This window comes from Anolis sagrei, chromosome 2 (assembly GCF_037176765.1).
Source record: "Anolis sagrei isolate rAnoSag1 chromosome 2, rAnoSag1.mat, whole genome shotgun sequence".
NCBI lineage: Eukaryota > Metazoa > Chordata > Lepidosauria > Squamata > Dactyloidae > Anolis > Anolis sagrei.
In genome coordinates this window covers 49,517,971-49,530,522 of record NC_090022.1, presented here as the reverse complement: position 1 = coordinate 49,530,522, position 12,552 = coordinate 49,517,971, and the positions used below count along the sequence as shown (strand labels likewise).

Here is a 12,552-nt window from a genome sequence, read left to right as displayed (position 1 = left end):
AACCCAAAACATCTTTGATTCAATACAACTAAATTTGCCTAATTATATATTCTGCTTGCTTGAGAAAACAAAGCATGATTAAGCATGCATGAGTTATATGTGTGTGTCCTAATTTCAGATTCCCCAAGAGAAGAGCTGTTTGTTTGAACAGATTTTCATACATGCATGGTGTTCTTAAGGAGAGCCTTTGAGGGCAAAGTTCCAAGTATTATCATATAAAGATATGCCCAAATAAAGACTTCTTCCACTTCTTATCTAGCTTAGAATAGCATTGCACCCAATAATAAAGAATAATCCTAGATTCACTAAATTAGGCGGGAATCATTTACAATTCCGATTTTAACTTCCACTTCCTATATTGTGTGAGTTATCATATTGTTCTATTGCTCAATACAGAATTCACTAAAGAAACATCAGTAAATGGGAAAAGGGTCTCATGAGTAACCTGGACCCAAATCATGTAGGACGTTAAAGGTCAAAACCAACACTTTGTTCTTTGCCCAGATATTAGCCAGCATGGCAACATCTTAAATCAAGAAATAGCTTTTTAAGATCTACAGAGATACTGACAGGAACACCTCAGCAAGTGAGAGTCCAAAAGTGGCAGGTGAAAACCCGGAACCTCAATCAGTGGCTGATTCTGAATGAGAAACTTCCTCCTGGGCACACAGAAGACTGGGAGACTTGGAAGACACTGAACAGACTGTGTTCTGGTGCCACGAGATGCAGAACTAATCTTAAGAAATGGGGCTACAAAGTGGAGTCCATGACATGCAAGTGCGGAGAAGAGCAAACCACAGACCACCTATTACAATGCAGTCTGTGCCTTACCACATACACAATGGAGGACCTCCTTACAGTGGCACCAGAGGCACTAGAAGTGGCCAGCTTCTGTTCAAAGGACATTTAGTATAATGACAATTTTTAACTTTGTGGTTTTTTATACATTATAACTGTATTCTCAACTCATTTCTGACATGATAAAATAAACAAACAAATAAATAAATACCCCAATGTAAAGCACATTGCAGAAGCAACCTTGCACACACTGGTAACCTTGAGGTTACCAGCATGTGCACTACCACCTTTTGGTCCTTCAATTTTAGAAAGAGGTATTTCTAGCATATCGGCCATAGCTGGTAGGTAAGCACTCCTGACTGTCACATCTACCTGGGCTGACATTTGGAGAGATGGATCCAGGAGCACTCTCAAGTTGCAAACACAGTCCTTCAGGGGGAGTGTAACCCTATACAGAACTGGTTGACACATCTCTACCACCAGGTTAGGACCCTTAATGGCAAGGACCTCTGTCTTATCTGGATTCAGTTTCAATCTGTATTTTTTCATCCAACCCATTATCTCCTTCATTCAGAGAAGAGACAATATCCTTAGCTAAGGTTTTTTTTCATGTCAGCAGCGACTTGAGAGACTGCAGATCGCTTCTGATATAAGAGAATTGGCTGTCTGCAAGGACGTTGCCCAGGGCACGCCCGGATGTTTTGATATTTTAGCATCCTTGTGGGAGACTTCTCTCATGTCCTCGCATGGGGAGCTAGAGCTGACAGAGGGAGCTCATCCGTGCTCTCATTGGATTCGAACCTCCGACCTTTCAGTCTTCAGTCCTGCCAGCACAAGGGTTTAACCCATTGTGCCACCAGAGGCTCCTCTAAGGTTATTTTTGAATATAGCAACAAGATCCACTATCTGCATTACTGAAGTGGACTTAGAGAAGTTTATCCCATAAGATATCAAATTTTTATCCTACAACAAACTGACACAGCTATACCACTGGCTCTTGAGAAGCCTTTTTGAGTAGTAGTTGGCTGTGTAGTTCCGTTTTGTATATTGCACCCTGCGGCTAAAGATCCCATAGCATTAGAGTTCTTCAGATAGAGTCAACTGTTTGGCAATAAAAATAAATACACACCTCTTATGATGGAAAATTAGTTTCTCTTAATAGATTCAGTGCTGTTTTTAAGGCACTGCTTTTATATTGCACTCTTTTTTGTCTTTGCTTCTTAGTGAGATGATTTTTCTAGTGCCACCGGCAATTTTGAGCTCTTGGAGCACTCTCTGTCTCTATTTTTTGTATGCATATGAAACAAAGATGAGAATACAATACTGATAGTTAAGAATGGCTGGGAAGAGCTGCCCTTGATCTCTTTGGCTATTGGGGACAACCTGCTTCAAATAGAACAATCCTATATCATGGCATGTGGCAAGAGAGCATGTAATGTTGAGCTTTCTTTAAAGATTGGCATTTGGTGTACAACATGAATTGTATGTTGTCTTTGTTATACATACAGAATAAAAACCCAACAAAGGCATTCTTTTTGTTTCCAGGTAGTGGGGAGGTTGCAGTCTACGACTTTTGCTTTTTTGCCTTATTGTTGGAATTGATTCAAACCTGTTTTCCAGGAGATAATCTTTCAGTCTTCTGTAGATTATATTTTTTCTTCTGGTGATTGATATCCTTACAGTAACCTAATGCACATTGCCAGCTGGGCGCGGAGTATATTCTATTCGTGTAGGAATATTAATAAAAATGACAGATTGAATTGAGCTCAAAATAAGATGGTGTGAATTGACCCTAACAATATCTGACTAAAATAATTAAATGTTTAGTTGAACTGTTTTGCAGCGTCCTATGTATTTTTAGACTAAATGTATGGGCAACTCCTACATGCCCTTGAAAAAAACTTGACATTTGGTTTGTGGCTTTGAAAATTACCCAAGTCAGAAGCTCATGTGGCTGACAGAATATGTCTTGATGTGGGGAGTTTAGTCTACTCCTGGCTTGGTTGTAAAGTGATACCCTTTTAATTAGCTATTGCTAGGCCTTCTCAGATGAGGAAGTGTGTGGTTAGGACTGTTCTATCTCTATTTTAAACTGTGGTAATGAGGACTAAACGCAGTGAGGGTTACACCCAACAGGAAGTACAAAAGTGTGGGATAGGGTCACAAAAGTAGATTCACCGAACTCTAAAAAGTTGGGGGGCGGGGGGCAGTGAATCCAACATATATGGATTTTGATCAGTCTTTTTCAAGGATACTTTAGTAAATATAACAAAAAAAAAATAACACAATGACTTTATTGATAATAAAATCAGGTAATGTCCATATATAACACTAATTTATAAGAAGGGAAATGTAGGAAAGAGGAGGTTGTATTCCCAAACTTTCCAAAACAAACAATGCCTTTTTCAAAAATCCCTGGGCACCGCCGGGTTCCTAAGCTAGTACATATATATTTGTATATGTTATCAGGAATGTATACATGTCCAAAAATAAATTGTACATCTATCCACAAATTATTTTGGTCCCATGCACTTGAAAATGTGTAAGCACCTATCAGACTTGCATGGCTGCTTTGACTTATTTGCTCCCTATTCAAACTGGCATCTACATGTCTCTTGTTGGGTGGCTCATCTACAGTTCGGTTTCACAGCAGGTGTAGTGATAGCAACTTTAGTTTGAGGATGTCAGGTATGTCCTTATTGTCTTAATTGTATGGGATGCAATTGTTCCTTCTCAACATTTTTGAAATTTGTGAGTGCACAGTGTCAAGAGGCAGAAGCAGCCTACATCACCATTCTTTTAATAACATACTTAGGACTTCATCCCATGAAGGTCCCCCCCCCCCTCCGGTTTCTACACACTTCCAAGATAGTTCATCAATGAAGTACCACAAAACCCATCATATGATGTAGACAAACTTCCAACTGTCATACATGGTGTTTTGTCAGTGAACTGGGTCAGAAGCGTGGAGAAGTAGGGGGAACTAGAGCCAGGGAAAAATCATTTTTTTAGCTCCTGATGCACCTGGAAATTGGAGAACACAGTTAAAAACATATGGAATGGGACCTGTCAGATTCACCCATGTTGAATTGTTTCAATGACGTGGAGGAATGGGTGTTCTTAAGAAAATGTCTTGAGTCTCCTTTAGAGTTACAGGGTCGTGAGGGAAAGTCAAGGAGTCTAGAAATGGTCTCTCTCTTAAGAACGGTATCTAAGTGGATGGTTGAGGTGAGAGGGGTCATCCTGTGTGATGGGGGTAAGTAAATTCTTCATCTTTTAAAAAGATGGAATCTCACACAAAGAAGACTATTTACCACACTTTCTCCTGTTTACCCTGCCTGAGCCCAGGAAGTGCGGAATGGCTTTGGGGACATGATCTTGGATCGCACATACTGATCTGAGGTGGCAGTCCCCACTGCCAAGACACTGACAAAGAAAGGCTTGGATTTTTATGGAAGATTTTGGAGCTTTGCCGATGTATTTTAACCCATGGTCAAATTGGATTAATCGGCTGAAATGCATTAGCCAGTGTGGATGCACTAGGCTACTGCGAGTCCTACACTGAATTAAAGGGCAGTGTAAATGCAGCCTCTTTCTCCTTAGAAGAAAGATTGTGAAAATTCAGTGCATCTGGGGAAAGTCAAAGATTCTCAGACTGTCTATTCCCCCTTTCTGTTCTTTAACTAGTTTTTATGCCACAATAACATTTCTTATCTTATCTCATAATTGCTGAATTTGTTCAGGAGTTTTTAGCAATGGATTATGTGAAATGACTTTTGAAACACTGAGGATACTATGTCTTTTGGATCACTTCTACCCACATAATTTTGACATTCTCGGGGAGCTGGAAAGAGCTAGTGAGACAGGCTTTACTTTTGTGGAGTGCATGTTAATTTGTTTTCAGCAGGTTTGCCCTTCTTTATACGCAACAGTTGTATCTTTAATAATGGGTTTCACCCGTTTACCCAGAACAGTCTTAGATTTACTGGCCTGTAATTTCCCTGATTTCCCCAGGGTCTGTTTTTTTCCAACGGTGTTGCACGGGCATCTCTCCAGTACTGTGTTGCAGACATGCTTATGTAACATGTATTTTTAGAAAATCAGCAATTTACATTTAAATTATTGGATGGATAGCATCTGGATTAGATGTTCATGTTTTTAATGTATTGGTAAGAGCAAGAATGTCTACTTTTATCACCATTATTAGAGACTTCTAAAAAAAACAATTTCAGGCACAGGTAGCTGTTCAGTATCTTCTGCAATGCAGACAAATGAAAATAATTTAAAGAGCCAAAATGCAGCAACTTTCTGTTGCTCAAATGCTCAATACCCTGCAGTGGCTCTACAGGCAACATCCCAAATCCTATAAAATACTTTAATGTCTTAACAGTGCTCCTTTCCTCTTTTCAGTTTCTTATTGTAATCTTTTACATTTGTGCATAACATGTTATGCTTTGTTCAGAATTAGCATAGCAAAGCCTTATAATGACAGTTCCCAGATGGATGCTTTATATATATGAAAGTCCCATTCCTTGAACATTTGCCAGACATCTGACATGCACAGCCTCCTCGTCATTGACTGGGATGCGGACAAAGGATGGATTGAAATTCTCAGGTTTAGGAAGATTGTGTCTGTTTACAACTAAAATTACAATTGAACCACTGGATTATGTTGGATATTTTAAAAAGAAATCCTTTGTTTGCATTTGATAGGCCAGACCTTTTGGGATAGAAGTGGTTCGGTGTCATGAAGGCTAATTTAGGGTTCAATTCAGATTATACAAAATATGTAGATCGTACTGATTTCTCTAGTCAATTATAGTTGATTATTGTTGTTTCTTGTTTGCCTTTGCATTCTTCTAAAAGAGGTGTGCAGTTATATACTGTTTCCCATTATACGAAGGAAAAGGACTAATTTCTTTTTTGATATGACTTAAATCTGAATTGAGGGATGTCTCTTCAAATAATCCATGAAGATGAGATGTCTTCTTTGGTCAGAGTTGCTCATGGCAGTAACAGAGTTTTAATATTTCACTTTGAGTTAGGAGTAAGGCAGAAAATCCTGCTATAAAATCCTTCTGTGAACATGACTTAAAATAGTAAGAGACCAGAGGACAATCAAAAGCATGGGATTTAAAACATTCAGTTTTGTATCTGGAAAACAGGAGTGTTGTTTTCATCTGCTCCTTTTTGCCTGTCTAATTTCATTTATTTCATGCAAGACCACTTATTTACATTGGGTGGTTTTGCGTCATTGAAGCATTTGGACTAAGTTAGTCACTACATTAACCAATAGGAAGAGAGTTGCAACATTTTTGTTTTGTACAGGCCTCACTTGAATGGCACAAAGTACACAAGTCTGCAGCCAAGATATTTGTTGCCATATAACAAGGGAACCTTCCATATTGAAAAGAAATTTGGGAAGGCTGTAATTAGCTAGTAGAAAATTATATATGTACACGTGTACAGAAATTAGGTTTCTGTATCAGCAGTTAAAACTCACATTTTTCTCAAAGGTGAATGAAAAACATCTTATGCATGACAAGCTGCTTCATCATGGAGAACACAGTAGAAATTAACAGGACCATTTTCCATACTATAAGAATCTTGCTAAGCAGTAGGAATTTCACATAGCTGTGTTTGATTATATTGATGCACATGACAAAAAAGAAAGATACTTTCTTCTGGCTGTCTCCTCATTTAGGGGAATTAACTTCTGGGGGAACTGGTTGGGGGGAACTAACTTCTGATCCAATTGTCAGTGGTTGTGATGTTGGAATATTAGGTCAACAGGATTTATTCTAATAAGTCAGTGGCTTTCAAAGATGTGCCCAGAAGTGTTTGCAAGACATCATCAGCTTCATATCTACTATCAGTCTGTTGCTTTTTGTGTTCTGTGTAGTCATATTTAAATTGTTGGCCTGGGAGCAAGGCCTGTGCCTTTTATTTCTGCACAGCTTCTGGTGCATAAACACTTTATCAATATCAATCTCTCTCTCCCCTCACCATCCATCCCTCCAACATGTACTAGAAAGAAAACAATGATTGGAAGAAAGAGCTTACTCTAATAGTAGAGGTATACAGATTCCTTCAGTTGATTGATATTTCGGATTTATTCTGGTGAAAATGCTATTTTTCAGCTATCGAGGATTACCATAGTTAATAGGTGCTGTTATTTAGGCTCATGTCTATTTCTTCCTCTTTCATAGTGCTGTGACCTGGGTTTCCATGCCAGCCTGGCACGGACATTCAGAACATACCTTTCTGCTGAATACAATCTAGAAACCTCACGCCATGAGGGACTGGACATCATTGAGAATGCTGTGGACAACCTGGATGCACGAAGTGACAAACACACAGTCATGGATATGTGTAACCAGGTCTTCTGTCCTCCGCTGAAGTTTGAATACCAGCCTCACATGGGGGATGAGGTATGTAATGGTTTCATTTGTTCCTTAATGCTCAATGTTCGTGGTGTTGTTTCAGACATAATACTTTCCCTACTTAAAAACTATTCAGGTACTTTTAGAGGCACTATGTTTTATATGTAATTGTACAATTGTTGTATTTGGCTTATATTTGGATACAATTACTTCTGCTCTACTTTGTTGTTAGCACAGATACCTAAATAATTGATACTCTGTATTGCTGGAATGTTGTTGTGTTCAGTACTTTGATGAACAGATCAAAATACAAATAGTTTGTAAAAAAAAGCAACAGTTCGTTTGGATTAGCATAAAAGTCACTATTCCTAAAATATTGTATCTGACAGTGTGTAGTCTGAAGAGATGAGAAACCTACAGCATATTTGTTTAACCTTTCTTGACTTGTCTAAGCAGCCAGGGGAGATCTGGTTGAAGAGGTATGTGTAGTAATAAACAACTTTGACCAGGGTATGATTCTGTTGTGCCTGAAAGAGATTCTGGCATTCTGTGTTTTGTTTTCTAAAAAAAAACCCTCTCTAAAATCCATTGTACTGGATTATTTCCAACCATTCTCCAATATCCCCTTCTCATTAAATGTTTTGTCCATGTACCTACATATTTTTAGGAGTTAGATTATATAGATCCATTTCAGTTTTGCTTATGTGGAACAAGAGACTGCCTGGTGGCCAATTTACCCTCCACCCCCACCCCCGGTACAGTATATACAGAACTGCTCCATATTGATTTTGCTAAGCTGCTAGTAACTAGGAACCAGTGTAATTTTCTAAGTTTGGAATATGTATTGGAAGAGAGAATTTATTGGAAAGCCTATAGGTGGTATTGATGAATCTGTTTGACTCAGTACCCATAGGCCTCTTGTGTTCCTCCAGGTATCATCTTGTACATCGTGTATTTAACATATATATCAAAACTTTGGAAGCTGTTCATAAAATTCATGTCTAATACAGGTTGACAATCTCTTATCCCAAATCCGAAATGCTTAAAAATCCAAACTGAGATCTGGCTTTGCTTTCTGATAGTCGAATTTACTCAAATATTGTTTCATGCACAAAATCATTAAAATTACCATCAGGCTGTATTTTAGGCTTACATCCCATCTATAAGATATCTGATTATGAACATAAGTGCAAACATGGGTAATTTGAAAATCCAAAAAGATAACTGAAATCCAAAACAGTTTTGGTTCTAAGCATTTTGGATAAGGGATGCTCAACCTGAACTGGTAATAAATTGACTGTAAGACAGAATTGTTCCCTGGATCATGCAAAAAAGATTCAGCTTGTGTTGAATGACGTTATCTTCCAGTTGAAGACTTGGACCTCCAGTTCAGGACTACTTCTGGATTTGATTCTGAGCCTAGTTTCTGCAGTGGCCAGGAGTCTGTACAATTAAGGGTACTACATTGACTGTTCCTGTTTGTGTAGATGTTGTATCTGCTCACAGTGAAAATCAGACCATACATATTGTAAACAAATATTGGACATAACAATAAAAAATATGCTTCTGGCTACAATTACCATTAAATATTCAGCTTCCTGTTTTCATTTTATTTTCAACAGGCCAAAATTTTGAGACATCTTAATGGTAAAGGTGCACATTTGTTGCTGCCTTTCAGTGCTCTGTCTTGAAATTGCATGCATTTATCTGTTGCTTTAGGTTTGGATTTTTTTATCCCTTCAGGTATGCCAAGTGAGTGCCCAGCAACCAGTTCAGACAGAGTTGCTCATGAGATACCACCAGCTGCAGTCTAGACTTACTACGCTCAAAATAGAGAATGAAGAGGTGAGAGCTGCAATTGTCTTTCATCTCTGAGTAAACAAGCTCTATCACTTCACTTATCCTAGTGATTCTATACAAGACACTGAATGCAAATTACAGTTGTTAATCTAACATAGCCTTTTCAGTTTAAAAGATTATGATCACTGGAAAATGCAAAACAAGTGTCTGTTTAGCTTGTTTGTTTTCAAATTATATGTGTTTGTGATAAAACAGTTGATATCTAGCAAATCCTTAAGACTTTTTCTTATAATATTGCCGACTTGGGGTTGTCAAATGCTCAGGACAGATATGGCATGTTTGCAGCAAAGGATATAGATGATATATTGGGAAGGAATACATAGGACTTAGGACTCGCTTTGGAATGCAGTTGCAAAGAGTAAATGAGTATTTAATCATATCCTGAGAATAGTATATTAAGAATGAGTTTCCAGGGCACAACAAATTATTCTGGCTGAACTTGTTAGCATCTTAGATTTCAATTTAGAAATATTACTTTTTGGACTCATCTAGTGGCCATGATGACTGAAGAATTCTGGGAGTTGTAGCTAGCGACCATGATAACTAGCAGGAACCTTTCCAAATTTTTAGATGCGCAAGCATTTCTCTTACCATGCCAATAGCAGTACTGACTAATGTGTTTGTCCTGCTTTTCTCCAAGCAAGGTGACTTACAATGTAGCCTCAACAAATAGAGCATCCAATAAGCCCTGGCTCCCTAAATTGTAATCTCCGTCCATAAACAATCTAAATTATAATTTAAGGCACTTAATTGTAGTCTTCTGTCTCTTCTACTTAGGAAATGTTTAATTCAAAAATAAGGCAAGTCTCAAAGGCCATGCAGTCATGTTGACCTAATTGTATGTCCTTTCACTCTGCTTCACAATCTTCTGTGCCTATATTTCCGCAGGTGCGAAAAACATTGGATGCCACTATGCAGACATTGCAAGACATGCTGACGGTGGAAGATTTTGATGTCTCAGATGCCTTCCAGCATAGTCGCTCCACTGAGTCAGTCAAATCAGCTGCTTCAGAGACTTACATGAGTAAAATCAACATTGCCAAGAGGAGAGCCAACCAACAAGAAACCGAAATGTTCTATTTTACTGTGAGGATAAATTTCTGTCTGTACTTAGCAAAGTGTAAGAAAAAATCCTAGATGGAAAGTTGATATTATAGGTACAAAGATGACAATGCAGAATTGTTTTCTGCTATTAGAATTTCTTTTCTTGGCTCTTCAGCATATTTCAAAAATAACATATTAAATGTACGTTACTAGTTCTAAAAAAGGGTATATCCTCGCATTTGAGAATGGCTGCGCCAGACATTTTTGTCTCATTTGAAGGAGGAATCAATTCTTCATAGTTCAGAGGTCGGAATTCCTTATGGGAGTGCTCCTGTTTGGTAAAAATGGAGAATGAGTCAGTACTACAGATTTGTATGGAATCATATGTTGTGGCCAACTAACATAACTTTTAAATTAGTAATCAAAAAAGTTTCTCACTTTCAGCTCAAGAATTTTGCAAATACCATTAGGTTTTCACTTACAGTAAGGATGGGCAACTTTGGTGTGTCCAGGAATCAATTCCTACCACACCCCTTAACAGAGGTTTACTGCCCCTCGCTTTAAAAATGATTTAAAACTGCAGTTTTTCATGTGTGCTTTGCTATAGATAACAATCACCATTTCTGAAGACTTCCAGGATGTCAGCTTAGTTTTGAGGAAAACCAGACCTTACTAATAACACTCCGATAAGCTATAGTTCAGTGCTACTCAAAGCAGAAATCTGTGATCGAATGCAAGTTTGTAAGCCATCTGCTACAAGTCCCTTGAGGAAAGAGGGAAACAATTGGAGTCAACAGGCAATAGTATGGTGCCAGTTCCTGTCCCATTGGAATTTGGGGAGAAGTTCTGTGTGATGGTTCGCTTAATATGCTATACATCACACAGGAGAAAAACTCTCATTTTCTTAACCATATTTCCCTGGCTGGTCTGAGTGCGGGTTACTTGTAGCCTGTGTGTCCAAAGGCCTAATATCCAGTCTGTCCTTTCAAACTCATGTACAACTCCTCCTTATGTTACATTGCAAGCTTCTTTGGAAATGCAAAGATGTTTAAACAACAGAGTTAGACCACTTGCGGGTGAGAGGGGTGGGGGCGGAGGGAGAGAGAGAGAAGAAAACATAATGTTTGGAGTTGAAAGTGAAACGCCTGGCAAATGGGGCCATGTAGCGTGCCTGCAGCAATAAAACAAATTACCTATCAGATATCTGAAATGTTGCTAATAGAGTAGCAGACCTGGAAGTCAGTGATCCCTGTACATTTTTTTCATTTTTTCAAAATAGTTATATTAGAAGCAACTTTGTTGCTGTGTGCCTTCAAGTCACTTCCAACTTATAGTGACTGTGCCACAAGGTTTTCTTGGCAAGATTTGGTCAGAAAGGTTTTGAGGTTGCTTCCCTCTAACACTGGGAGAATGTGACTTGCCCAAGGTCATTCAGAGGGTTTCCATGGTTGAGTTGAGATTTGAAGTCTGGTCTGGGTGTGTTTAGCTCCAAAAGGAGAAGTACAGAGAGGAGACATGATGGTTGTCTTTAAATGTCTGTAGGGATGCCATGCAGATGAGACAGCAAGCTTGTTTTCTTGTAATTTGACCCAATGGGTTCAAATTACAAGTAAAGAGATTCCATTTAAATGTTAGGAAGAACTTTTTTTAAATTGTAAAAGCTGTGTGACATGGAATAGATTGCTTCATAGGATGCTGGACTATACATCTTTAGAAGTTAGATAATATTCTCTCAAAAATTGGACTAAATGGCCCTTGTGGTCCATTTCAGTCCTATGATTCTATGAACAGTGTCTAGTGATATGACAGTGTGAGTGGTAGCATTGTGCTCAGCAATGAGATAGTGTTCAGAATATTTCACTCCATAACCTCCATAGTCTTGTAAAGGATGATTTTGTGATCCATATGTTACAGAGAGGAGTCAAAGCTTTGATTTGGAGCAAAGAAATCTTAATAATAACCTTGTCCTTGTAGTACTGTATATTCTACACCATCGTAGCAAATATTATTTCTTTAGCCTAGATTTTTTCTCTAATTTGTATCTTGACATCCTCAAGGTGCATTATGTGCATGTTCTTCAACCTTCCCATTTCTGTGTATTGTCAAAGACTTTTATGGCTGGAATCACTAGGTTGTTGTAGGTTTTTCGGGCTGTATGGCCATGTTCTAGAAAGATTCTCTCCTGACATTTCACCTGCATCTATTGCAGACATCCTTAGAGGCTGTGAGGTCACAACCTCAGAGGATGCCTGCCATAGATGCAGGTGAAATGTCAGGAGGGAATGCTTCTGGAACATGGCCATACAGCCTGTAAAACCTACAACAACCCTTCCCATTTCTGCTTCCCTGCCCTGGTACCTCCCTCTCCACTGGTCTTCCTACTCTGCTTCTAGGATCTGTGCTTTTACTTCCCTGTAGGACACTATTATTAGACGTGAGACATTTGAAAATAAAAATTATGCTCAGA

The 12,552-nt window shown here is 38.5% G+C and overlaps 1 protein-coding gene across 6 annotated transcripts in view; it reads left to right on the top strand.

Moving 5' to 3' along the window:
- Positions 1 to 12,552, top strand: part of SRGAP3 (SLIT-ROBO Rho GTPase activating protein 3) — a 214,210-nt gene that overhangs the window by 151,008 nt on the left and 50,650 nt on the right. For all 6 annotated transcript variants that reach the window (XM_060766278.2, XM_060766282.2, XM_060766281.2 and 3 more), the window contains exons 7-9: positions 7,008 to 7,229; positions 8,925 to 9,026; positions 9,930 to 10,127. In XM_060766278.2, the coding sequence (XP_060622261.2) occupies positions 7,008 to 7,229; positions 8,925 to 9,026; positions 9,930 to 10,127 (522 nt within the window). The remainder of the gene's footprint in view (positions 1 to 7,007; positions 7,230 to 8,924; positions 9,027 to 9,929; positions 10,128 to 12,552) is intronic.